This window comes from Armigeres subalbatus, chromosome 2 (assembly GCF_024139115.2).
Source record: "Armigeres subalbatus isolate Guangzhou_Male chromosome 2, GZ_Asu_2, whole genome shotgun sequence".
Lineage (NCBI taxonomy): Eukaryota > Metazoa > Arthropoda > Insecta > Diptera > Culicidae > Armigeres > Armigeres subalbatus.
Window position 1 is genome coordinate 113005994 of NC_085140.1, and position 27430 is coordinate 113033423.

Consider the following 27430-nt stretch of genomic DNA (forward strand, 5'->3'; position numbering starts at 1 on the left):
AGTGGTACATGTGCAATTTGTTCCAATAAACTTGAAATTTGTCATAAACTTCGTTTTTTTCACTACTATCTTTAGGCACATCAGTCATAACATGTTGGTACAGATTAGTTGCAAAAAATTTCAAATATGAATTTATTATTCGATGTTTTTGGGAAAATTCGTCTCCTGAAAAATTTACTCAATGTAACATGTACCACTTTCGCTGGCACCGGTTCATATTGGTGAACGAAAATTATTAGGTTTTTTTTGTGACACTGTTGTAGAGTTTTATTAAATTGAGTAGAACCCTGTTTTTACGATAATGCGCTAATTCATTCAAAAGAGCTTTTACCGAGTTATACAATTTAAATTTTTTTGTCAATAAATGTTTGAAAAAATTGTTACCATCCCCAAAGTTACTCGAAACCTACAAACGATTGAGTTATTAATTTCTAATTATCACAGTTAGCCACAGCTAAACGTTCTCCTTAAACCGCTTTCGGGCATGGTGTGGTACAAGGCTCGGTAGTGGTGGTTGGCTCCGGTGTGGTCGTAGTGCAAGGCTCAGTAGTAGTGGTTGGCTCCGGAGTAGTGGTGGTGGCGCAAGGACATTGCTCAGGAAGCACACAGAATCCCTCACGGTTGCGGACGTATCCTTCCTTACAGAAGCATCCCGGAACGCAAACTGTGGCGCACACTCCTCCCAGAAGATTGTCGCAGGTCTTGGAACAGCCCGTTCCACATACTTGGTACTCCTCGAAAGGTAGTTTACAATCTGAAATAGAAGTCGGTTAGTTTCGCAGATAGTAGGATAAACAACGAGGATCTTACGGCATTTTCGGCAGCCAGGTGGTGGTGGCAAACTGAAAACTGAAAGAATGCAAACGGAAGCAACGAGGATGGCAATGGCTGCGAATTTCATGTTGACTTGATTGACAGGAGCGACACAGGATCCGAACTGATGAATTGATTGCTACTGGAAAGGGTTTTTATTCGAATCTGTAAGCAGAAACTGATCGTCCGGAACCTGGACGTAGGTGCATTGTTTTGATTTGTGCTATTCTCGATTCAACAAGCACCCCCGTGTCAACATGGAATGCGTGGAGTTATTCATCTATGATGGCATGCACTTGAAGGCTCAGTAGAACCGGTGATGATGGCAACTAAATGATCGGCTGCATTCCTGGTAGGAATGATAAAAGGTTTTTGGACCGACAGTGTTAGAAGGCTTTTGTGGATGAACAAAATAAGGCAGCTTAAAATAATACAAAAAAATATCGAAAATATGGTATTTTGGATCCATTCAGCATATGTAAACCAAGGGAAGAAGATAGAAATTTGGATCATTATGAACTTATTTTCGGATTTTTCTAAACTGATGTACGTAGGTGTATATCAGCTTTTTGCCTTTCTCGTATACTAAGTATACGGTAAAGGCTATATGATCGCTCCAAAAACAAACTTTTTATAGAAGGCCCGGAGACCCATAGTGTTATATACCAATCGACTCAGTTCGACGAATCGAGGTGATGTCTGTGTGTGTATGTGTGTGTGTATGTGTGTGTGTGTGTGCGCAAAACTACTCAAAAAATGTCACTCATTTTTCGGGTACTTATCCTCAACATTCGACGCAGAATCCTGTCCCATTGTTTCCTATTTGAAATTGGCCAGATCGGACTATGGGATCAGAAGTTATGGCCAAAATACAAATTCATACGAAAAAATCGCGTAAAATATGTCACTCATTTTCGGGCACTTATCTTCAACCGATTTGCTAGCAACAAGTTGCATTCGACAAGGAATTGTGTCCCATTGTTTCCTATTTGAAATTGACCAGATCGAACTATGGGATCAGAAGTTATGGCCAAAATACAAATTCATACGAAAAAATCTCGTAAAAAATGTCACTCATTTTTCGGGCACTTATCCTCAACCGATTTGCTCGCAACAAAGTACATTCGACGCAGAATCCTGTCTCATTGTTTCCTATGTGAAATTGGTCAGATCGGATCATGGGATCAGAAGTTATGGCCAAAATACAAATTCATACGAAAACATCGCGTAAAAAATGTCACTCATTTTCAGGGCACTTATCCTCAACCGATTTGCTCGCAACAAGTTGCATTCGACGCAGAATCCTGTCCCATTGTTTCCTATTTGAAATTGACCAGATCGAACTATGGGATCAGAAGTTATGGCCAAAATACAAATTCATACGAAAAAATCTCGTAAAAATGTCACTCATTTTCGGGCACTTATCCTCAACCGATTTGTTTCGCAACAAAGTACATTCGACGCAGAATCCTGTCTCATTGTTTCCTATGTGAAATTGGTCAGATCGGATCATGGGATCAGAAGTTATGGCCAAAATACAAATTCATACGAAAACATCGCGTAAAAAATGTCACTCATTTTTCAGGCACTTTTCCTCAACCGATTTGCTCGCATTTGCATTCGACGCAGAATGTCTCATATTTTCTTATTGAAGATTAGCCAGATCGGACTATGGGCTTAGATGTTATGGTCAAATTACTATTTATTGTGAAAAAGAGTTCAAAATAGTCTAGCTCACTTTCTTAGCACTTATACTGCATCTATTCCCCAAGCAACACAATTTCAACAAATCTGGTTGCAGTAACCATATTGTGACGGAATCCGGTCATATATAAGTTACTGTGATTGATGTGCAATATGTGTGCTTCTCAGGTCGCTCGCAACAGATTTCATTCGACGCAGAATCTTGTCCCATTGTTTCCTATAGAAACTTGGCCGGATCGTACAATTGGGTCAAAAGTTATGGCGAAAATACTAATTTTAAAACTACTAAATAAAATGCCATTTTTTGCTCATCCGATTTGTTTGCAACAAATTGCGTTCGGCGAGATTTTTTTTAGGCCTATAAACAAATATGAAAAATAAGACCAATCCACATATTGGTGTTATTTGAGATTTTTCCAAACCTTTTGAACGAACGAGGAAGGCACCATCACCGCTAGGTGGATTAATCTGTTTTTTTTTTAATAAAATTGAAAAAAAAGGGTTTGATGAGGTAAGATGCAAATTGCACATAAATTTCGATGATAATTTTATTTAAACTTATTCTTGACCATTAACTTGACCATTGGAGTATGTCTAGTTAGTTACATTATTTTAATATGGGTGCAAAAATGGTAACGTGGCTTTAAAATCTTGGTCTTCATAACAGTGGAAGTGGCGGATTAGTATATTGAGCTTGCAAGGTGATGATGCAGGTTATTCAAATAAAAATAAAAATTTTAGGTGACAATCATCCAATATTGAAAATAAAAATCATGACTATTTTTTTGTTTTCTTTATTTGAATATTTATTATATTTTCACTTGTCTATTAATCCAGTATTTTGCGCTCCATAATGGCGGCAGAGTGAGTGCCTTTTGACATTCAAGAGGTAGAAAATATTTACATATTTTAATCAATATAGGCCTTGATTCTTTGAAAAACATTGGCACTCATCCGGTGTCTACAACAAACAAAATGTCAAATGTTTTCTATATAGCATACCCGTTTTCAAATATTTGATAGCTTTCGCGTAGGGGGAATGACGGCTTTGGCAGGTTTTGTTCTATTATTGGCAGGGGTTTTTTTATGACTGACTAGGCTCAAATTTGGCCTAAACATTCTTTGCATATCAAAGAATATTGTGGCCAAATTTCATAAAATTTGGTCGACAAAAACCCCCCCGCCAATAATAGAACAAAACCTGCCAAAGCCGTCTTTCCCCCTATATTTTTGAATTAATTTTATATTATTTCCTAGGAATATGTGCCACAACATTCCTCTACTTTAGCGTGGTGACAATGAAGATGCTACAAACTAAGAAATGAGTGTATATCAAACGATATCAAGCCATTTGTCCTGATATTTGTACATGAATCCACTTAACATATCTACTTTCATAGCAAATGCAACCAGCTGAAAACGTTAAAATGATAACCTGTGGTAGCAATATGCCAGTTAAAATTTAAAATATATAAAACCAACTATTTCCTTCGCAATTATCTACCTTGATTATCTTGGCCAATGCAGTCAAATGTTGATAAATATACAGTTTTAATGAATTCTCAAAATACTAAACCCGTTAAATCACGAATGTTAAATTGATCATTACGAGCTTACAACCACTTACATCCACTTACAACCATTTAAAACCATAACTGCTCAAGGTGACAAGAATAGTACAATTCGGTTGGACTACCAGCAGTTTTATTACTCCACATCGATTTGCGGACTCCGGAGGATTTATGTAAGGGATTGATGAAACGGAATTGACTATTCGATTTATAAAAAAAAGCTTCCGTGAAATAGAACCAATAGTGGTTTGTACCACTAGAAGCGATCAATAAGTCCAGTGCGACGCTTAGATTGAAAATGTGTGAACAAATATCGATTCATAAAAGTTATTTGCGTTTTTTTGGGTCGTCTCCAGCTCTAACATCCTATGGCCAAGCTGTAAAATAAAAACAATTCTTTAACGAATGTCAGTATAAATGATTTGATGGACTTGACGAGTAGATACAATATTTATTCATGATAGCTCCGTGTAAGGTTATGGCTTCCAAATTCCTAGGAAATTATGTTACAAAAAAAATCATGGGAAAACTGGTTATACCAAAATATTAAATACCTTGAAGGAATTTTTTTGACATTGTTGTTTGTTTGAAGAGTTCTGATGCTTCTTACTGAATCAAGGCCTACATTGATTAAAATACGTAAATATTTTCTACCTTTTGAATGTCAAAAAGGCACTCATCGGAACTCACTCGGCCGCCATTACCGAGCGCAAAATACTGGATAAAGCACTAAATAATAGTTTTACAATATTTATGGCAGTATGGGGGCCCTCCTTAGCCGTGCGGTAAGACGCGCGGCTACAAAGCAAGACCATGCTGAGGGTGGCTGGGTTCGATTCCCGGTGCCAGTCTAGACAGTTTTCGGATTGGAAATTGTCTCGACTTCCCTGGGCATAAAAGTATCATCGTGTTAGCCTCATGATATACGAATGCAAAAATGGTAACTTGGCTTAGAAACCTCGCAGTTAATAACTGTGGAAATGCTTAATGAACACTAAGCTGCGAGGCGGCTCTGTCCCAGTGTGGGGATGTAATGCCAATAAGAAGAAGAAGAAGAAGGGCAGTCTTGAATGCATCACAAAGTAACAACATCTAGTTGACCTGCTTATTGTACATGATCTGTAGTCTTATCAATATTCGGCTTGTTCTATATTTTAATTCATTTTGAATTAAACATCTAAAGGCTTAACAAAGCGCAAAATTTGACCAACAATCCTTTTTCAGGCTCAGAAGCCTACGTTTTCAAAGAGGCCCGGAAGCCTTCTTTCAAGAGGCCCGGAAGCCTCCTTTCAAGAGGCCCGGAAGCCTCCTTTCAAGAGGCCCGGAAGCCTCCTTTCAAGAGGCCCGGAAGCCTCCTTTCAAGAGGCCCGGAAGCCTCCTTTCAAGAGGCCCAGAAGCCTCCTTCCAAGAGGCCTGAAGCCTCCTTTCAAGAGGCCCTGGAAGCCTCCTTTCAAGAGGCCCGGAAGCCTCCTTTCAAGAGGCCGGAAGCCTCCTTTCAAGAGGCCAGGAAGCCTCCTTTCAAGAGGCCAAGCCTCCTTTCAAGAGGCCCGGAAGCCTCCTTTCAAGAGGCCCGGAAGCCTCCTTTCAAGAGGCCCGGAAGCCTCCTTTCAAGAGGCCCGGAAGCCTCCTTTCAAGAGGCCCGAAGCCTCCTTCAAGAGGCCCGAAGCCTCCTTTCAAGAGGCCCGGAAGCCTCCTTTCAAGAGGCCCAAGCCTCCTTTCAAGAGGCCCGGAAGCCTCCTTTCAAGAGGCCTGAAGCCTCCTTTCAAGAGGCCCGAAGCCTCCTTTCAAGAGGCCCAGAGCCTCCTTTCAAGAGGCCCGAAGCCTCCTTTCAAGAGGCCCGGAAGCCTCCTTTCAAGAGGCCTGGAAGCCTCCTTTCAAGAGGCCCGGAAGCCTCCTTTCAAGAGGCCCAAGCCTCCTTTCAAGAGGCCCGGAAGCCTCCTTTCAAGAGGCCCGGAAGCCTCCTTTCAAGAGGCCCTGAAGCCCTCCTTTCAAGAGGCCCGAAGCCTCCTTTCAAGAGGCCCGAAGCCTCCTTTCAAGAGGCCTGGAAGCCTCCTTTCAAGAGGCCCGGAAGCCTCCTTTCAAGAGGCCCGGAAGCCTCCTTTCAAGAGGCCCGGAAGCCTCCTTCAAGAGGCCCGGAAGCCTCCTTTCAAGAGGCCTCCTTTCAAGAGGCCAGGCCTCCTTTCAAGAGGCCCGGAAGCCCTTTCAAGAGGCCCGGAAGCCTCCTTTCAAGAGGCCCAGGAAGCCTCCTTTCAAGAGGCCCGAAGCCTCCTTTCAAGAGGCCCGGAAGCTCCTCCTTTCAAGAGGCCCGGAAGCCCCCTTTCAAGAGGCCCGAAGCCTCCTTTCAAGAGGCTCGGAAGCCTCCTTTCAAGAGGCCCCGGAGCCCTCCTTTCAAGAGGCCCGGAAGCCTCCTTTCAAGAGGCCCGGAAGCCTCCTTTCAAGAGGCCCGGAAGCCTCCTTTCAAGAGGCCCGGAAGCCTCCTTTCAAGAGGCCCGGAAGCCTCCTTTCAAGAGGCCCGGAAGCCTCCTTTCAAGAGGCCCAAGCCTCCTTTCAAGAGGCCCGGAAGCCTCCTTTCAAGAGGCCCGAAGCCTCCTTTCAAGAGGCCCAAGCCTCCTTTCAAGAGGCCCAGAAGCCTCCTTTCAAGAGGCCCGGAAGCCTCCTTTCAAGAGGCCCGGAAGCCTCCTTTCAAGAGGCCCGGAAGCCTCCTTTCAAGAGGCCCGGAAGCCTCCTTTCAAGAGGCCCGGAAGCCTCCTTTCAAGAGGCCCGGAAGCCTCCTTTCAAGAGGCCCGGAAGCCTCCTTCAAGAGGCCGGGAAGCCTCCCTTTCAAGAGGCCCAGCCTCCTTTCAAGGGGCCCGGAAGCCTCCTTCCAAGAGGCCCGGAAGCCTCCTTTCAAGAGGCCCGGAAGCCTCCTTTCAAGAGGCCCGGAAGCCTCCTTTCAAGAGGCCCGGAAGCCTCCTTTCAAGAGGCCCGGAAGCCTCCTTTCAAAAGGCTCGGAAGCCCTCAATAGTCATAAAAGTCCTGTATAAAGCTGTAAGCCTATTTCTACGCTTCTCGGAAGCCTCTTTCCAAGCTTTGAACCTTCTTTTAAAAGGCCTGCTTTCAAGTGGCTCGGAACCTTTCTTGTAGGAAGCTTGATGTGTAAACTAAATTAGTACTGTGTAGTTTCGCGTAATAATGAATATTTGAGCCAACTTCATGATCCCGTTGGTTTTAATTTTTATGTTCACATCTGTTATAAATAACGCTTATTTTCATTCATAAAAAATAGGGGGAACCTCAATTAATAAAAAAGCTACAAAGGTGTCATATACATTGTATTAACGATTGACAAAACTCATAACTTAGCAATTTCACCCCAAGCGTTCGGATCAAATTACTTATTTCAATGCTTGTGCAGAGCAAGCACATCGACTCTCCCATGCTCAATAAATTATATTTGTCACACGGATCAATACCCTCACGTTTAACCAGTGTAAGCAAAATTAAACCACTTTGTATATGCGCAATGACGCGAAAATGTAGCAACACATAGCTTGTAATATAAAACACATTTGGACTCTGTAATAAACGTTCTGTTCGTAGTTAGCGTTCTTCGGAACCACATCGTTTTGTGATTAGTGATCCTATCTGCCCAGATTATGGGTTAGGACACTGTTTTAAAAGAAACTCCCTTTAGGGTCAAGCGCAACGGATTGCGCAGTGTAAAAATCGTGCCACGAACCTGCCAAATTAAGAAGAGGCATGATATGGCGACCGGCCAGAGTTAGTGCAGTGCAACAGTTTACCGAGAATGAAGAAAAACAGCCATTAAGAAATTGAAGAGATGGTTTGCGTGGAATTGAGTCGCAATCGTTGCAGCCAGTATTTAAGTGCTAGCACAGAGGTTTAAAACCATCGGCACGGTGCACAACAAAAGAGAGGAAGACAATCCGTACAATGCTAGTGAAATGTGCAAAACAATACAAAATAATTGTATAGTGCTAGTAAAATGCGTGAACGATCATTACGATGCACGAGAAAAATAGTGAAGTGAAAATCAAACTGTTCGATACACGAGAAAGGATATGAAGAGAATGCAGATGCGAAGATCTGCAAGACAATCTGTACAGCAGGCGAGAGGGGTGATGAAGAGAATGCAGATACCAAGATTCGGAAGATAATCTGTACAGCAGACGAGCAAGGCGATGAAGAGAATGCAGATACCAAGATTCGGAAGATAATCTGTACAGCAGACGAGCAAGGCGATGAAGAGAATGCAGATACCAAGATACGGAAGATAATCTGTACAGCAGACGAGCAAGGCGATGAAGAGAATGCAGATGCCAAATAACACCAGCCCGAGACCAGTGGAGTGAAAATACAGCAGCTGGAGTTCTGGAAAATTCAGTAAGGTGAAGTACTCAAACTATTACATCGTGTTATTATTGTTATTATTATAATTATTGTGTATTAAATATTGTACATTTATATTACGATGGGGAAACCAAATTCAAAAGTAGATCAAAAAGGCGAAAATAATATTAACATAGTTGAACACCTAGAACAAAATGAAAATTACCATGATAGTCACGAAATTAAACTTTGGCTAATCCTTGCAATTGTAATTATTCAACTCATTTTAGTCTTGAGAAAAACGTTGAAGCTACGCTGGCAGCGTAAAGGGTATGCCATGGGAAAAGCAGCATCTATCGCAAATATAGCTGATGTATAATATTTAATCTAGCTGAAATATTTATCAATGTCGACTTTACAAGACGACATTGGCTTACTGAACACACTTCTAAATAATTTAAAAAATCCATTAATAAAATTTCACAGTTACCACTCTTCAGGCTAAATTAAACTACGCAAACGAGTTATATAACCAAATTGAAAGGGGTTACTAGAAGAAGAAGATACTATACCGGATACGGAATTAACTTTTAATTAAAGCATCTCGAAATTCAATATCTGAAATTCGAAATATTCTTAAACTCAAATTTGAACAATTAAACACTAAACCACAAGTCACAATGCCGTTTGATTATAAAGTAGCTACATCTATCGTACAGCCATACGATGGAACGGCTGACGGTATCGATGCTTTTTGGATTCCGCAAATCTTTTGAAGGATCTAACGGAGGCGAACCAACAAGCAACAGCAGCAAGATTTTTGAAGACACGTCTTACGGGAAAGCCAGATTAGGTCTACCTGAAAGATTGGCAACGATTGACGATATTATTGCTGACGTTAAAACAAGATGTGAGGATAAAACCACACCGGAGAATATTTTGGCCAAGCTGAAGGCAGTGAAGCAAAAGACACTGCAGAAAAATTCTGCGACGAGGTGGAAAGACTTACCATAAAATTGAAGGCTGTCTACCTTAATAGTGGAATTCCTGATACAGTATCAACAGCAATGTCAACAAAAGCTGGAGTAGATAACCTTAATTAATGGTATTGGTTCGGCTGAGACAAAGCTCATTCTTAAAGCAGGTACATTTAAGGACATGAAGGAAGCCACGCAAAAGGTTTTGGAAAATACTGCAAACACTTCATGTCAATCTGCTCAATTGTTAACATTCAAAAAGCAGACAAACGCAACATAACTACAAAGGCCGCTTCAATAGCAACCGAAACGACACAACTCGTTTCTTTAAAAGAGGTCAGTATAACGCTCAACCAAACTACCATGGAAATAATTTGCAATTCAGGAATAGTTTTCCTCATAATACGAATAACTATTATCAAAATAGAGGACGTGGCGGAAGGTACCATACAAATTCTCGAAGGCAAATCTTTACAACTGATGCAATACGTGTTCATAACACCTCAATTCCAAATTCCATATCCCAAGATGCAGGACCACAATCTCATACACCTCCTGTACCAACCAATTTTCATCAACTGGATCTTTCACGTAATATACAAAGTATTAATAACGATAATTTTTAGATCAACATATGATGCAGGTAAACCCGCATCGTCTAACGTAATTTACTTAACAAATGTAAACGCTGTAAATTTTATTACTTTAGATGTACATATGACCAATTCAAAATGTACATTAATAATTGATAGTGGAGCCGACGTTTCACTTTTTAAAAGTGGGAAAATATCTGTTAACCAACCTATTGATAGAAATATTAAATATAAACTCTCAGGTATAACCAATGGAATATCTGAAACCATTGCCGAAACTACTACTAACTTACGATTCAATGACTGTCTTCAAATAAGTCATAATTTTCAGATAGTTGGTAATGATTTCCCAATACCAACAGACGGTATTTTGGGACGGGATTTTCTTATCAAACACAGATGTACTATAGACTAGACTATACTATACCAATCGAGGATAGTTTCCAAAACACCATTATTCTCCCACCGAGGTGTGAAGTAGTACGCAGAATACCAAACTTCAAAGTTACTTCTGATTCTATAGTATTTTCACAGGAAATTTTACCTGGAATATTTTGTGGAAATACAATAGTATCTCCACCGAATGCTATGATAAAATTTATCAACACAACTGACAAACAAGCACAAATACAGAACTTTCAACCTGTTGTCGACGAACTTTGTAATTATGAACAAATCGCGACGAAACCCAATTTAAATAATGAACGAAACCAAAAATTGCTTTCTAAAATAGATTTTTCAAACGTTCCCCACTTTGTACAGAAACCTTTGAAAAAATTAATCGAACAAAATTCAGACATCTTCTGTATGTCAGATGAGAAATTGAGCACAAACAATTTTTATACTCAAAATATTCACTTAACGGACCCCGTTCCAGTTTATATCCTGAATTATAAGAATATTTATTCGCCAACTGATGCAATAAAAAAAACAAGTTCAAAAGATGCTGAAGGACGATATTATAGAACCATCAGTATCACCGTATAATAGTCCAATTTTACTTGTTCCAAAAATCGGACAACAATAGCAAAAAATGGAGACTGGTCGTTGATTTTCGCCAGTTGAATAAAAAATCTTGGCAGATAAATTTCCATTGCCAAGAATTGATACAATTCTTGATCAATTAGGAAATGCTAAATATTTACAACACTGGATCTAATGTCTGGATTTCACCAGATTCCATTGGATCCGGAAGCAAAAAAATACACAGCTTTTTCCACTTTATCTGGACACTTCAATTTTAAGCGATTACCTTTCGGGTTAAACATTAGCCCTAATAGCTTCCAGCGAATGATGAACATCGCTATGGCAGGATTATATCCTGATTGTGCCTTTATATATATTGACGATATAATTATTATAGGTTGTTCAGTAAATCATCATCTGAACAATTTACAAAAGGTTTTCGAGCGCTTGAGGTACTATAATCTTAAGCCCAACCCTGAAAAATGCAACTTTTTTCGAAGAGAAGTTCTTTATCTAGGACATCGTATTACAGATAAAGGGATTTTACCAGACAATAGCAAATTCCAAGTCATCAAAGATTTCCCAGTACCTACAAATGCGGATGAAATACGACGATTCGTCGCTTTCTGTAATTATTACAGGAAGTTTGTGTCAAATTTTGCGAATATAGCAAAGCCCTTGAACAATTTATTGAAAAAGGGTGTAAAATTTGCTTGGACACATTTACATCAAAACAGTTTTGAGAAATTAAAACGATTACTGATATCTCCGACAATTTTGCGTTACCCAGACTTTACGAAAGAATTTATCCTTACTACGGATGCTTCTAACGTAGCGTGTGGAGCCATTCTTTCACAACAACATGACAACCATGATTTACCAATCGCCTACGCAAGCAAAAGCTTCACAAAAGGTGAAAGTAACAAACCAACAATTGAAAAGAGCTAACGGCCATACATTGGGCCATCAATCATTTTAAAAGTTATTTACACGGGAAAAAGTTTATAGTTCGTACGGATCATAAGCCACTAGTATATCTATTCGGCATGAAGAATCCTACTAGCAAATTAACACGAATGCGCTTAGATTTAGCAGAGTTCGATTTTGAAATTGAATATGTTTCAGGCAAAAGTAATGTATGAGCAGACGCACTTTCGCGCATTCCTTCAAATTCAGATGAACTGAAAAAATTATCAGTTTTAACAGTCAACACTAGGGCAATGGCAAGAAAACAACACAGTTCACAATCAAATAGTAAACTAAGATCAGAAGAACCAAGTAATAAGATTGATCACCTTAATGCTTGGCAAACTGAAAATCCCTCTGAGACCAGAAAAATCCTTAAGCTTGGTTGCGAAGTGCACCGAAACCAAGTAAGATTTAATGTATACAGCCATAATTATACAAAAATATTGGGAAGTATTGAAATTACTCTGAATAACGGAAGTCATGCGCTAGAGTATGCTCTTCTGAAAATTGAAGAGATTTTAATAAAATATAGAAGAGATAAATTGGCCATTTCACTCGAAGATAAACTTTTCAAAGAAATCAGCGCTAGTACATTCAAGGAAATCGCTAACAGAGCCATTTCCAAATGCGAAATAATATTATTCAATCCTCCAAAACTACTGACAACACAGGAAAAAATCAAAGAAGTTCTTCAGAATTTCCATATGACCCCGACGTCAGGTCATATTGGACAGCACAGAATGTATTTGAAAATAAGAGAAGTATACAAATGGAGAAACATGAAAGCAGATGTTGCAAATTTTGTCAAGTCTTGCAATATGTGCAAAATCAATAAAGTTCACCGACATACTAAAGAAAATCAAGTTATTACTACCACACCAACCTTTCGAAGTTCTTTCAGCGGATACAGTTGGACCGTTCATAAGAACGAGAAACGGTAACTGTATATTCTAACACTACAATGCAATCTAACCAAATACGTAGTTTGTATTCCAATACCTATAAAAGAAGCAGCAATAATAGCAAAGGCGCTTGTCGAACATTTTATTCTGATTTACGGAAATATTTTGGAATTTAGAACAGATCAAGGCACAGAGTATAACAACGAAGTCCTTGATCAAATTCTATAACTTTTATCTATAAAACAAAAATTTTCAACAGCGTATCACCCAGACAATTGGAGCATTGGAAAGAAATCATAGATGCTTGAACGAGTATCTGCGATGTTTTACCAATGATCACAAAGATGACTGGGATGATTGGATTCAATTTTATACATTCAGCTACAACACAACACCCCATATCGAGCACAGTTTTACACCGTTTGAATTAGTATTTGGACATAAAGCAAATTTACCAATTGATTTTCGAAAAACGTCAAACCATGAGCCGATGTATAACCTTGAGGAATATTACAACGAATTAAAATTTAAACTGAATATAACAAACAAATTAGCTAGAGACAATTTGCTAGAGCGAAAAAGAAAGTAGACAAAAAGTAGTAAACGAGAAAATTAATCCAATAGATCTGAGAATCGGTGACCACATTTATATTACAAACGAAAATCGTAAAAATTAGACCCATTCTATCTAGGCCCATATATTGTAAAAGAAATCAACAGCCCAAATTGTACTATTGTTAATGAAAACACAAACAAACAAACAGTAATTCATAAAAATAGAATTATAAAAGCATAAAGAATAAACTCGCAAAACAAAAAAAGAAAAGAGAAAAAAATCGAAGAATTGCCAAAATTTTGTCAAAATAAAATAATTTCATTTCACTTCAATTATTTTTTTTGTAAAAGGGGTGTCATATACATTGTATTAACGATTGACAAAACTCATAACTTAGCAATTTCACCCCAAGCGTTCGGATCAAATTACTTATTTCAATGCTTGTGCAGAGCAAGCACATCGACTCTCCCATGCTCAATAAATTATATTTGTCACACGGATCAATACCCTCACGTTTAACCAGTGTAAGCAAAAATTAAACCACTTTGTATATGCGCAATGACGCGAAAATGTAGCAACACATAGCTTGTAATATAAAACACATTTGGACTCTGTAATAAACGTTCTGTTCGTAGTTAGCGTTCTTCGGAACCACATCGTTTTGTGATTAGTGATCCTATCTGCCCAGATTATGGGTTAGGACACTGTTTTAAAAGAAACTCCCTTTAGGGTCAAGCGCAACGGATTGCGCAGTGTAAAAATCGTGCCACGAACCTGCCAAATTAAGAAGAGGCATGATAAAGGGTACCACTCAAGAAAAAGGTTGAGAACCTCTGCTGTACTTTATGTATTGATCGAAACCAAATAAACCATTTAATGCAATGAGCTGACTTAACAAGTATTATATTTATTGTTTGGTTTGCATGCGAGATTTGATAAAAATACGTGCCACCTAAAAACGAAATTTCAACGAAAATGTAAAATTTTCCAAAAATGCATTTGAGCATGAGAATTACGTCCGTACAATTCGTATATGCTGCTCTGCGATTGACTTGCGAAATTGTACAGAAAACCTTATATTTAAATGGGACTCCATCCAATGATCACATTTCGAAAGCTCATATATGTTCAGTAGAGTGATTCAACTTTTGAATTTTTCATTCCCCTATGCTTGAACGATGACATTCGCTATTCAAATAATCTTCATTAATTTTTAGTTAATTTGGTTTTAATTTGACTGAGCACATGCAGTTTGAAGTTAGTTAGAAAATTACTATGAAAACAGTATCTTTTGTGGAAAACCGTTCTTGCAGCGTTACTCAGTGAGCTCTAAAATACATAAATACACTACCAATATAGAAAATTTAGCAAGGAAAATATCGTCTATGTTGCGAAAAGATTTGATGCTGGCATGACAAGTTATTACGAAAATACTAACTCGTGGGAAATTCTATTTAAGCTGTAAAAAATAACATCAATATCAATAATATGGATAATGGATTATATTCAGATAGTTTATGGGCCACCTCACGAAACATTCTTTCACGTAAGTGGCGATTTCCATAGAAATTTCCGTACAATCTTCAGATGACGCGTGCCAATTAGTTAAACATTTTAGGAGGTTTATTAAAATGACAAAACCAATCGTTTAAGTGAAAAAGTCAAAATTTGAATCACTCTAGTTCAGTCAATATTGTTTCGCGATAGGCGACTGTGTTGCTTACAAAGGATATTTTTTTCGCGGTACCGACTACATTGCATTATATTATATTAACTGCAATTGGTGTTTTATATGTCCTGTTATCAAAAGGTGCCTCCAGATCATAACATCAATTACGTCAACACGGAAGCTTCCTTACTTCATGAAAAACAGCGTACCGCAGCATGACATCTAAATGAGATCCCGGAGTGGATTACAGCCAAGCAGAGATGCTCAAAACTTATTCTGTAAAAGTTGCTCAACTATTCAGTACCGGGGTACGGCGAACTTCCAGGCCGACAAAATGAAAAGAAATCAAATGAAGCTTCCTAGAGATCATGTTTGGTCGACCTTGACTCCGCCCCTGACAACTCGAACCAAATCAATCTTCTTTGATTTCAGTCAAACAGTTGTTCGAACAACTTCACATACAGCCAAACAAATCAGCATCCAAAGCATTATCTTGGGGGGCGGAATCAATGTTGGTCCAGAGTATTGGAGGGTGAGTACTAGGGTGGTCTAACCGGTAGTACCGAAACCGGTAATACCGGTATTACCGGCCAATTTTGGGTACCGAAAATACCGATATTAGAGACGTAAAATACCGGTATTTTCGGTATTTCAAATTTCGCTGTCAGTATCAAAAATCTCGAATAATTTTCACCTACTTATATCAGCTCAACTACCTGTAATCGCATAACGATCCCATATAAACCGGAAATCCAGCATAGATGGGGCAAATATTCGGTTACAAGCAGTAAAGTCTCATCGAGCAAAAATACAACAATTAAATGCGCGCATGAGTACCTTTGCCCAAGTAAGCATCATTGACGACGTTTACGCTACAACAAAAATCGATCAACATCGTCATTAATCATACCTGTTGCTTCATTCTCTTAGCCATCTGTCAAACTGCGAATGACTTTTTCTTCAATGAACATTGTTGATATAGTCGATTATTTTCCCACAATGTATGAAATTGTGAAAAAGGTACGAGCTGTAGTAGTGCTTTTCCGAAGATCACCTATGAAAAACGATTTTCTGCAAAAATATGTCCGTTCTGAATTCGGAAAAGAATTTTAATTCATGGCTGATGCCAAGGCACGCTGAAATAATTTAAGCCCTCGAACCTGTTCAAGCTGTTGTGGAACTACTGCTCTGTGAGTTCTGCACTCTATATGAAGCCGACGTTGGAACTATCATCAAATCAAGCCACAGAAATTTCCGCCACTGTTTCGATGCTTTTAAGGTATGAATCCAAGAAAGCCGATCCAAATACTTCGATCTTTTTGCTTTTTTGAATAATTCTCCCATGAAGCAATTAATCAGAAACGATTTTGGCATTTTCTTCGAGAGATCCAGAGCTACTTTGATTTTGCAAGCGTATGGGATATTGAAGCGTCTAATTATTCCTAATGCGATCGTTTAAACTGAGACAACGATCATACTTGACGATCGGTACGAAGAAGATGCCTCTATGGATATTTTTCTGGTTTATCGGTTAAAGAAAAACTTGTAAAGAGACTGTAGCGTTGCTGTAGCTGTAGCCGTTCGATAACTACAAAATGTTTACTTTTCAGTTAACGAATGCCGTTCGATAACTGCAACGCATTCTGGACGTCAAACGGTTGTCAATAGACGTCAGATGCAATAAAAGTGCACCTAAATGTGCAGCGCAATGCAGCTGTCATTGAGTTTGACACCAGTTTGAAGTTTAGCGGTCCGATAACTGATAAGGCAAGTATTTGACACTGATGTTCGAAGGTCTTGGAACCATTCTTCCTACTTCGGTTGAACCAGAGAGGGCATTCTCAGTAGTTGGCAACATTGCTAACAAAATCCATGCGGTTTGGGAGATGAGTCGCTCACTATGTAATGTCTACTTAAGTTTCGCTTTGCCCAGCTCAATAAGCAATGATTTTAACATTAAAAGTTCATCAACAAATATTGTTTTTCATCCTAAACTCCAAATCAAATTTTCACCAAAACCGGTATTCTACCGGTATTACCGGTATTGCCTCCATCAAATACCGAATACCGGTATTTGAGAAAAATGGCCAATACCGACCACCCTAGAGTACGCTATATAACCCCCTACACAAACAGTCAAACCTGTTTGTCAAACATTGACCCCCAGAGGAAAAGATCTGAACGTACTATGTCGAGTTGTTTGAAGCATCAAGGTTTCATTCCCGGTATGGTCGAGCGGATCTTTCGGATCGGAATGCTGTCATTAGGCTTTTTATGAAAGTTTTAGAACAGTTGAATAATAAAATGCTAACATTAAAAAAAGCTTTTTTCCGATATCCGGTTTAATGAATTGATGCCAAAAAGTTTTTGAAAAAACAATTGTGTCACAGTCGGCAAAGTTATTTCGCCATTTATATCTTTTTACTGAAGCTCCCCGCTATTGAACGATCTCCTCAAACTGCATTCGGGCAGCGTGTGGTGCATGGCTCCGGTGTGGTCGTAGTGCAAGGTTCAGTGGTAGTGGTTGGTTCCGGTGTAGTTGTGGTAGCGCAAGGACATTGCTCAGGAAGCACACAGAATCCCTTATGGTTGCGAACGTATCCTTCCTTACAGAAGCATCCCGGAACGCAAACTGTGGCGCACACTCCTCCCAGCAGGTTATCGCAGGTCTTAGGACAGCTCGTTCCACATTCTTGGTACTCCTCGAAAGGACGTTTACAATCTGAAATAGAAGTTAATTAGCTTCTCAGATAGTTGGATACACAACGAAGATCTTACGACATTTTGAGCAGCCCCGTGGAGGATGAACACTGAAGACCGATTGAATGCAAACGGAAGCAACGAGGATGGCAATGGCTGCGAATTTCATTTTGACTTGATTGACAGAAGCTGCACAGATCCGAACTGATGAATTGATTTCTACTGGGAAGGGTTTTTATTCGAATCCGTAAGCAGAAACTGACCATCGGTAACCTGGACGTAGGTACGTTGTTTTGATTTGTGCTATTCTCGATTCAACGATCTCTCCCGTGTCAATATGGAATGCGTGATGTTATTCAGCGGCATGCGGTCGCATGCGCTTCTAGAGTTCAATTAAACAGTAATCTGCCAATGAATGGATAAGGAAGTCCGTGTAGAATGCATGTATCGATTCTATTCTACGGCTAGAAACTAAAGAATAGAAACCTTATGGTGCTTGATGTGTTATTTGATGTCTATTCTTCCACGTCGGGGAAAATATAATAGGAGATGGATTTCGCTAAAAATGGTTTCTCGGGTCTTGTGTGCAGAAGTTATAATTGTGCATAACCCCAAACGAGTTCCTTTATGTGGATGAATGCAGTACCATCATTAGATGGAACACTGTTCTGCCCATGATTTCATAGTTGACGAAATAATCATTGCACTTTCGCATGTGTTTCGAATAATTTAGGGATAAACATCGCAAATTTAAATCGTTTCAACCTGCAAGCACTTAAATGAGGTGAGAACAAGCATCGTATCGATGTTGCACCGTTTGAATTATTTTAATACACATGTAAGTCAAAGCGGTTAAATTTCGTATGGTTGATACGTCAACTATGGAATCATGGGCAGTGTTGTTTTGACTTTCCAAAACCAATACATTCAAATTGATTCACGAGATGAAAAATCTAGTCTAGTCTAGTCTAGTCTACACATACACAGCCAGTTCGTGTTGATTCACGAGATGAAAAATCTAGGACAAAACAAGTTGAAGATCCTTGGTAATGCATGCCGTAGTTTGAAAATTAAATCCAAAAGCAGCTTAGTGTTCATTAAGCATTTCCACAGTTATTAACTACGAGGTTTCTAAGCCAGGTTACCATTTTTGCATTCGTACTCCCAAAATACAAATCTGACAATCATTGTATAAAATCTGGGCATATACAATTCTGTAAGCTTTTTATACAAATATTGTATTAAAATAATACAAATCTGTATTATTTTAATAAATTTTTTTATAAAAAGCTTACAGAATTGTATATGCCCAATTATTATACAGTTTCTGTAAAGTTCTTATGCAGAACTGTATTAAAATCTGCCATCTCATGGTTGGGTGTATATCATGAGGCTAGCACGATGATACTTTTATGCCCAGGGAAGTCGAGACAATTTCCAATCCGAAAATTGCCTAGACCGGCACCGGAAATCGAACCCAGCCACCCTCAGCATGGTCTTGCTTTGTGTCTTACTCCAGCTATGACTCGAATAGGGGTCGCAAATGGTCCCATTTTGCAACACTCTGTACGAGAGTATAACTTGATTTTTTTTTAAATATCAGAATTCCCAACTTCAAAAAAACATTTTTTTTTTGAAAATTAGGGATCCTTAAAATATTAAAAAAAAATTTAGCGTTTTTACGTTGTTCTTGGGGGATCACGATATTGTGACAGTGCGTACTCTCAGTATACAAAAAAGCGCGACAGAGGGGGAGGGGTATAAAAATCTAAAAAATGTAGTAGACGTCAATTTGTAATGCACAGAAGTTGCATAACATGTTTTTGGCGGCATCCAACACGGACTGGAGCCGCGTGATGTAACAATTTGTCTACTTTTTGAGTTTCTGATTGGTGTGTCTATAAGATGTCTGATGATAATAGAAATGTAAGCTTACAACAAAGTAGTGAAATTCATATTCATTATGTAATTAATATCATATTAATTTTGTAATATAGGGAAAATAACTTTTAAATTACAGAAACATCTTCCCAAAGTTCACAGTAGAACTTCTAATCGGAAACAATAATTAACAACCGTTGAACGAGTTGGTGTGGTATATCGCCCATACGAGTAATAAAATCGGTTATTAAATGACGAACATGTGCTCTAAAAACGTGCTAGAATTATTTGGCATTAGCCTATTAATTATGAGAAAATAAATAACTTTTAACTGGGGCTATGAAATAATATCTATTATCACCATCCATTGACAAAGCGCTGTTCTGCAAAGAACAAAGCGTAGGCAATCACCAAAGAATAACTCCCACTAGTCATGTTATTGATATCAGAAAAGAAAACTCACGTAGGCCAACATTATCGTAGGTTAGTTCCTGGCTTCAGAATCAAATAAAAACCGTAACTAAACTTAATCAAGTCATCAGTTCGGTTTTGTACAGTCCAGTTCAATCAAGCCAAGATGAAATTCGCAGCCATTGCCATCCTCGTCGCTTCCGTTTGCATTCACTCGGTTTTCAGTGTGCCTCCACATCCAGGGTGCTCAAAATGCCGTAAGATCTGCGTTGTATAATCAACTGCTCGAGACACTAACCAACTTATGTTTTAGATTGTAAACGTCCTTTCGAAGAGTACCAAGTATGTGGAACGAGCTGTCCTAAGACCTGCGATAACCTGTTGGGTGGAGTATGCGCCACAGTTTGCGTTCCGGGATGCTTCTGTAAGGAAGGATACGTTCGTAACCCAGCCGGATTATGTGTGCGTCCTGAGCAATGTCCTTGTGCCACCACCACTACTCCGGAGCCAACTACAACTACTGAGCCTTGCACCACTCCCTGCCCACATTCCGTTTAAGGCGATGGGCAAACAGCAGCAAATCTCATAACTCAGAAGTGATAGTATATTCGATCCCGTTGTCATTTTTTCTTCATTTCTCAGATCAGTTTCAGTTAAAGTAAATAATTGCGTTGACCCTTTTTCGAATTTAGAACCAATAAAATAAAATATCGGCATATCGGCAAAAATGTGTTGTTCAATCGTAATGCTGTTATATCCCACGTTACGTTCCATTTCGCTGCTAGCCAATGAATAGATTCCATTATTCATTCCATCAATAATAGTGCCATGAATTCACGTCTTATGATTTCTCAAACAGCTTACCAATTCTGATAGTTTTATTGCGAACATCAGAAGCATTCCTTTTCGATTTTTATGTTTCTTCGATAACTTTGCAGATAACAGATAACTTTGCATCATAAGAACCCTTGAAATCAGTGCCATTTTTTAGCAGAGATAAACGGAAATCTGTAACCGCATATCCTATGTAGTGTGTAAGTGTGCAATGATATTGAAAACAATCGCTTCTTTTCTAAATGCAAAATCAATCATGGGACTGATAAGTAACCATACGCAGGATTGCATCCGATCCACTAGCTTTAAAAGCTTTGCGTTCAAAACATATAAATAATTGCGGTTTGTAAATTCGCAACAATGACGCGCACACGTGCAGCACATTTTCAGCTTTTGTTTTCGATTTGGGTTCGAAAATGGGTTTTTTGGGAAATTTTACCTTAAAAGAGTCAAAGAAATGACTTAGACAATAAAACAATACACAATTTTTGAGGGGGAAGGTCAACTATAAATTGATATGCTTGCTGTTATTTGCTTTCATCTCCAAATCCCTGTTTTTCAAATCGAAGATCCAGAAATATCGACTGCGCTGCCAGTTTATTTCAAGGCCAGAAAATGCAAAGGGGTATGTAAGAGAATTGCAGAATATATGCTGGCTCCTGAACAAACAATCAGCAAATGTCAAAAGTAAGCAGCTGATCGAGTGACACAGTGTTTATTATTTGAGCCACGCTTTATTTGAGAGCTGCGGGTCAAATTTAGAGAGCCAGGGTTTGAACGATGTTTCTTACGAACCGGTTCAAACGAACGGCTCGTGAGCGTTCGCCCATCTATATTTACAATACGTCATGCAGGTTGTCATGTAAATAATATTTTTTTCTAATTATACCTACTTTAGTCAACTTGGATCCAATTATAAAAATTATATTGTACAACACAAATGTCAAAAGAGGTGATTCAATTTTCATATCATGACCTGCTCAAAAAGTTGGATATGGATAAAAGCAATTTTTATTGCGTTTATTGATATTGTACAGTGAAAATCAGGACCTATCTGCCTGGCAGTGATATTTTAGGCCAGCATTTCAGGCGTTCTTTCCTTAATTTGCTTTGCACACAATAATAACGCGCTTTGGCCAAACAAGTTAGAAATTGGACGAAATATTTTCAATGCATCTATCGTACTCCGTACGACTTGATCATAATAAAAATACAATGCGGTTCTTGTGCCGCACCTTTTTTTGCTTTGATAATTTTATACTGAGTGATTTTAATTCCAATATTCGTTTTAATACCCTTAGCTCATAAGTATATCAAAAAGCTTTCGTCCAAGTACTATCTTGTATAGTCAAGGTTCGTTTTTATTGTGTGAGAAGTAAATAATGCGTGATCCTTCGTGCAAACCGTCTTCAGTGTATTGAATTTGTTTGTTAATTTTTAAAAGTCTTAGACTTTTGAAAAATCTAAAATTTTCAAAAAGTTTTGTAAATCGAACATTTAATTTGTTTTTCATTTTTTAAATTTCTAACCCTTTAAAAACTTTTTGAGTTTTTAAGAGTTTGTAGGATTTTTATAATTCCTATTTTTTTCAAATTTTTTGAATTTTTAATTTATTTGAATTTTTATTAGTTTTTAATTTGAGGGGTTTTTGGAATTATTATAATAAACAAAACCTACACATTTTTCGAAATTGTTGGAATTTTTTTTAGGTTTTAAAGATTCATGGATTTTTTTTAGGATTTCCAAATCATCCGAATCTACATTGGTTTTATAAAATTCAGAATAATTTGTGGGCTTCGTGGCCATGCGGTCAGCGACGTGAATAGTTTAGCCGCCTGTGCGGAGAGTGGGTTCGATTCCCACCCCGGTAAGGAAAAAACTTCTCGTAAAGCGAAAAGTTCTCCACTGGTCCACTGGGTGTTGTGTAAATTTCCTGCCCGTTGTCTCATGCTAGATGTTAAGTGTTCAGTCTGTGCGACCTCTGTCTGGTCGAAAACGGTGATTCTGTCTTTCCTTTTCTTTTCTTTTCTTATAATCTTTATGTTTTTAAAATTTTTCAATTTATTTTTAATTTTTAGATTTTTTTGGAATTATTTTAACATAATGTTAAGGATTTTTTATATTTATATAGTAATTTTATGATAACTTTCAGATTTCAGATTTTTAACTTTTAAGGTTTTTTTTTAAATTAAAAAAAAAATATATAAAAGACAGGATCAGCGTTTTCGAACAGAGATCGCACAGTGGAGCAGTGGACGATTTTCCGCTTCACGAAAAGTTTTCTCCTTACCAGGGTGGAAATTGAATCCACACTCCATAGCACATTCGTCTAGACGACTGACGTCGCTAACCGCAAGGTCACGAAACCTAAGAAGTTTTAAATTTCTTCGAGATTTATTGTGTTTTGCACGAATTTTAATTATTTTTCATTGTAACATTTGAGAAATCACAAATTTACAGAATTTTCAGAATAATTATAATTTTCGTTAAGAAAATTATTTTGAGCATTTTAGTGGAATGTTTTCACCAAACCATTTGTGAGGTAACCGTGTGTTAATAAGTGATCTGATTATAATAAAATTTAGATACTAATTATCTTATGAAAATAACTCCTAAATGACTCTTAAATAAAGAAAATTACTCTTAAATGACAGAGCCATCTTCCCTAACAGAAAATTCACAGTAAAACTTCCAATCAGTGAAAGAAACAATAGTTATCAACCGTTGAACGACTTGGTGTGGTATTCCACCCACACGAGTAATAAAATCGATAATCGATTGATAAACACGTGCTCTAGAATCGTGTGACCCAGAGAATTATTTGACATTAGCCTATTAAATTATCCGACACATGTGTCAAAAAATATTAATTTAATTTAATTCCAAGTCGTTCGATTCTGGAACCATGAGAAAATAAGTAAGGTGTCCCCACTCACATTGAAGCAAGGATACCGATAACTTTTAACTGGAGCTATGGGATAATATCTATTATCACCATCAATTGACAAAGCGGTGTTATGCAAATAACAAAGAGTCGGCAATAATCGAAGAATAACTCCACGCTACCCATGTTATTGATTCCAGAAAAAAAACTCACGTATGTCCATATTATCGTTGGTCAGTTCCTGGCTTCAGAATCAAATAAAAACTGTAACCAATCTTAATCAAGTCATCAGTTCGGTTCTGTACAGTCCAGTTCAATCAAGCCAAGATGAAATTCGCAGCCATTGCCATCCTCGTCGCTTCCGTTTGCATTCACTCGGTTTTCAGTGTGCATCCACATCCAGGGTGCTCAAAATGCCGTAAGATCTGCGTTGTATAATCAACTGCTCGCAAGACTAATCGACTTATATTTTAGATTGTAAACGTCCTTTCGAGGAGTACCAAGTATGTGGAACGAGCTGTCCCAAGACCTGTGATAACCTGCTGGGAGGAGTGTGCGCCACAGTTTGCGTTCCAGGATGCTTCTGTAAGGAAGGATACGTCCGTAACCCGGCGGGATTGTGTGTGCGTCCTGAGCAATGTCCTTGCGCTACCACGACCACACCGGAGCCAACTACCACCACCGAGCCTTGCACCACTCCCTGCCCACATTCTGCATGAGGCGATGGGCAAACAGCAGCAAATCTCATAATTTAGAAGTGGTAGTATGTTCGATCCCGTTGTCATTTTTCTTGATTTCTCAGATCAAACCAAATAGTTTCAAATAGTAAATAATTGCGTTGACGCTTTTTCGAATTTAGAACCAATTAAATAAAATATCGGCATATCGGAAAAAATGTGTTGTTCATGTCTATCCTTTAATCGTTAATGGTGTTACATCCCACGTTACGTTCAATTTCGCTGCTAGTCAATGAATAGATTCCATTATTCTTTTCATCGATAGTGTCATGAATTAACGTCTTAATATTTCTCAAACAGCTTACCAATTCTTCTGAAGCATTCCTTTTCGACTCGTATGTTTCATTTATTTGGGCAGATAACTTTGCAAGACTTTTATGTGCAGCACAGGCCACTCCGGCCTTAGTCTGGTAATAAATAAATAAAGGAAAACTTTGCATCATAAGGAGCCTTGAAATCAGCTCCATTTTTTAGCAGGGATAAACGGAAATCTATAACCAGACTATTCGCATATCCTATGTCGTGTGTAAATGCGCAATGATATTGACAACAATCGCTTCTTGTTCTAAATGAAAAAGCAATCTAGCAATCACGGGTCTGAAAAACATTTTAAATTTTCACAATGTTCTAAAATTTTGGATTTTTTCTTTAATGAAGGAATAAGTCACCAATAAAATCCCACTTCTCACTCCTGGGTCCTCACTTCTCACTTTTTACTTTACATTTCTTACTTCTCACTTCTTACTTCTCACTTTCACTTTTTATTTCTCACTCTCCACTTCGAATTACTCATTCCCCACTTTCTCACTACTCACTACTCAATTCTCAGCTCTCAATTCCCACTTCTTACTTTTCACTTCTCACTTGTTACAATTTCCGTGCGTTTGTTTTGTTTTCCTCAACAGCTGACCCAAAATAGTATTCTAATGATTTTTTTACATTTCCCCGTTATATTCACCAACTTTTTGTATATACAAACCTTGCGGTTCCCAAAACGAATCGATTAGGGAAAAAATCTTGCAAATCGGTCAACCCGTTCGCGAGTTAAATCGCCAGGAAGGAAATCTCAACTCATTTTTATTATATGAGATCAAAACTTAAGTGGTGGAATTCAATGGGATTGTATAAACTCGTCTTATGACAGGGGGGTATAATTTTCGTACATTTCTAATCTTTTGGGATTTTCAGACTTTTAAATTTTTGAACTTTGAAAAAAAAATTGCTTCACCAGAATTTCCTGGAGTTACCAATTTTTTTAGATCTTATATAATAAAAATGAGTTGAGATTTCCTTCCTGGCGATTTAACTCGCGAACGGGTTGACCGATTTGCAAGATTTTTTCCGTAATCGATTCGTTTTGGGAACCGCAAGGTTTGTATATACAAAAAGTTGGTGAATATAAATTGAGGAAAACAAAACAAACGCACGGAAATTGTAACAAGTGAGAAGTGAAAAGTAAGAAATGGGAATTGAGAGCTGAGAATTGTGAGTAGTGAGAAAGTGGGGAATGAGAAATTCGAAGTGGAGAGTGAGAAATAAAAAGTGAAAGTGAGAAGTAAGAAGTAAGATGTGAGAAGTAAGAAATGTAAAGTAAAAAGTGAGAAGTGAGGACCCAGGAGTGAGAAGTGGGATTTTATTGGTGACTTATTCCTTCATTAAAGAAAAAATCCAAAATTTTAAAACATTGTGCAAATTTAAAATGTTTTTTTGACCCGTGATTGCTAGATTGCTTTTTCATTTAGAACAAGAAGCGAGTGTTGTCAATATCATTGCGCATTTACACACGACATAGGATATGCGAATAGTCTGGTTACAGATTTCTGTTAATCCCTGCTAAAAAATGAGGCTGGTTTTAAGGCTTCGTTATGATGCAAAGTTTTCCTTTATTTATTTATTACCAGACTAAGGCCGGAGTGGCCTGTGCTGCACATAAAAGTCTTGCAAAGTTATCTGCCCAAATAAATGAAACATACGAATCGAAAAGGAATGCTTCTGAAGAATTGGTAAGCTGTTTGAGAAATCATAAGACGTGAATCCATGGCACTATTGGTGGAATGAATAATGGAATCTATTCATTGACTAGTAGCGAAATTGAACGTAACGTGGGATGTAACACCATTTACGATTAAAGGATAGACATGAACAACACAATTCTGCCGATATGTCGATATTTTATTTAATTGGTTCTAAATTCGAAAAAGCGCCAACGCAATTATTTACTTTAACTGAAACTATTTGGTTTGATCTGTGAAATAAAGAAAAAATGACAACGGGATCGAATATTCTATCACTTCTGAATTATGAGATTTGCTGCTACATATTTGCTTATCGCTTTAAGCAGAATGTGGGCAGGGAGTGGTGCAAGGCTCGGTAGTGGTAGTTGGCTCCGGTGTGGTCGTGGTGGCGCAAGGACATTGCTCAGGACGCACACAGAATCCCGCCGGGTTACGAACGTATCCTTCCTTACAGAAGCATCCGGGAACGCAAACTGTGGCGCACACTCCTCCCAGCAGGTTATCGCAGGTCTTGGGACAGCTCGTTCCACATACTTGGTACTCCTCGAAAGGACGTTTACAATCTAAAATATAAGTCGATTAGTCTTGCGAGCAGTTGATTATACAACGCAGATCTTACGGCATTTTGAGCACCCTGGATGTGGATGCACACTGAAAACAGAGTGAATGCAAACGGAAACGACGAGGATGGCAATGGCTGCGAATTTCATCTGGGCTTGATTGAACTGGACTGTACAGAACCGAACTGATGACTTGATTAAGATTGGTTACAGTTTTTATTTGATTCTGAAGCCAGGAACTGACCAACGATAATATTGACATACGTGAGTTTTTTTTCTGGAATCAATAACATGGGTAGCGTGGAGTTATTCTTCGATTATTGCCGACTCTTTGTTATTTGCATAACACCGCTTTGTCA

The 27430-nt window shown here is 38.3% G+C and overlaps 1 protein-coding gene across 1 annotated transcript; it reads right to left on the bottom strand.

Moving 5' to 3' along the window:
- Positions 1 to 467: 467 nt before the first annotated feature.
- Positions 468 to 27221, bottom strand: LOC134209164 (von Willebrand factor-like). The gene is made up of 5 exons (XM_062685147.1): positions 27131 to 27221; positions 26847 to 27074; positions 17509 to 17771; positions 811 to 952; positions 468 to 754 (listed from the first exon to the last, which is right to left on the bottom strand). The coding sequence occupies exons 1-5, from the start codon at positions 27219 to 27221 to the stop codon at positions 468 to 470; spliced, it is 1011 nt and encodes a 336-aa protein (XP_062541131.1).
- Between the last annotated feature and the right edge of the window lie 209 nt (positions 27222 to 27430).

Bases quoted from the DNA above. Each gene is read 5' to 3' on its own strand.
- LOC134209164 (XM_062685147.1), bottom strand. From the start codon at position 27,221: ATGAAATTCGCAGCCATTGCCATCCTCGTCGTTTCCGTTTGCATTCAC. The intron at 17,772-26,846 runs GCCCACATTCTG...CTTCTATTTCAG, and splicing joins CGAGCCTTGCACCACTCCCT to ATTGTAAACGTCCTTTCGAG. The intron at 755-810 runs GTAAGATCCTCG...CTTCTATTTCAG, and splicing joins ACCTGGCTGCCGAAAATGCC to ATTGTAAACTACCTTTCGAG.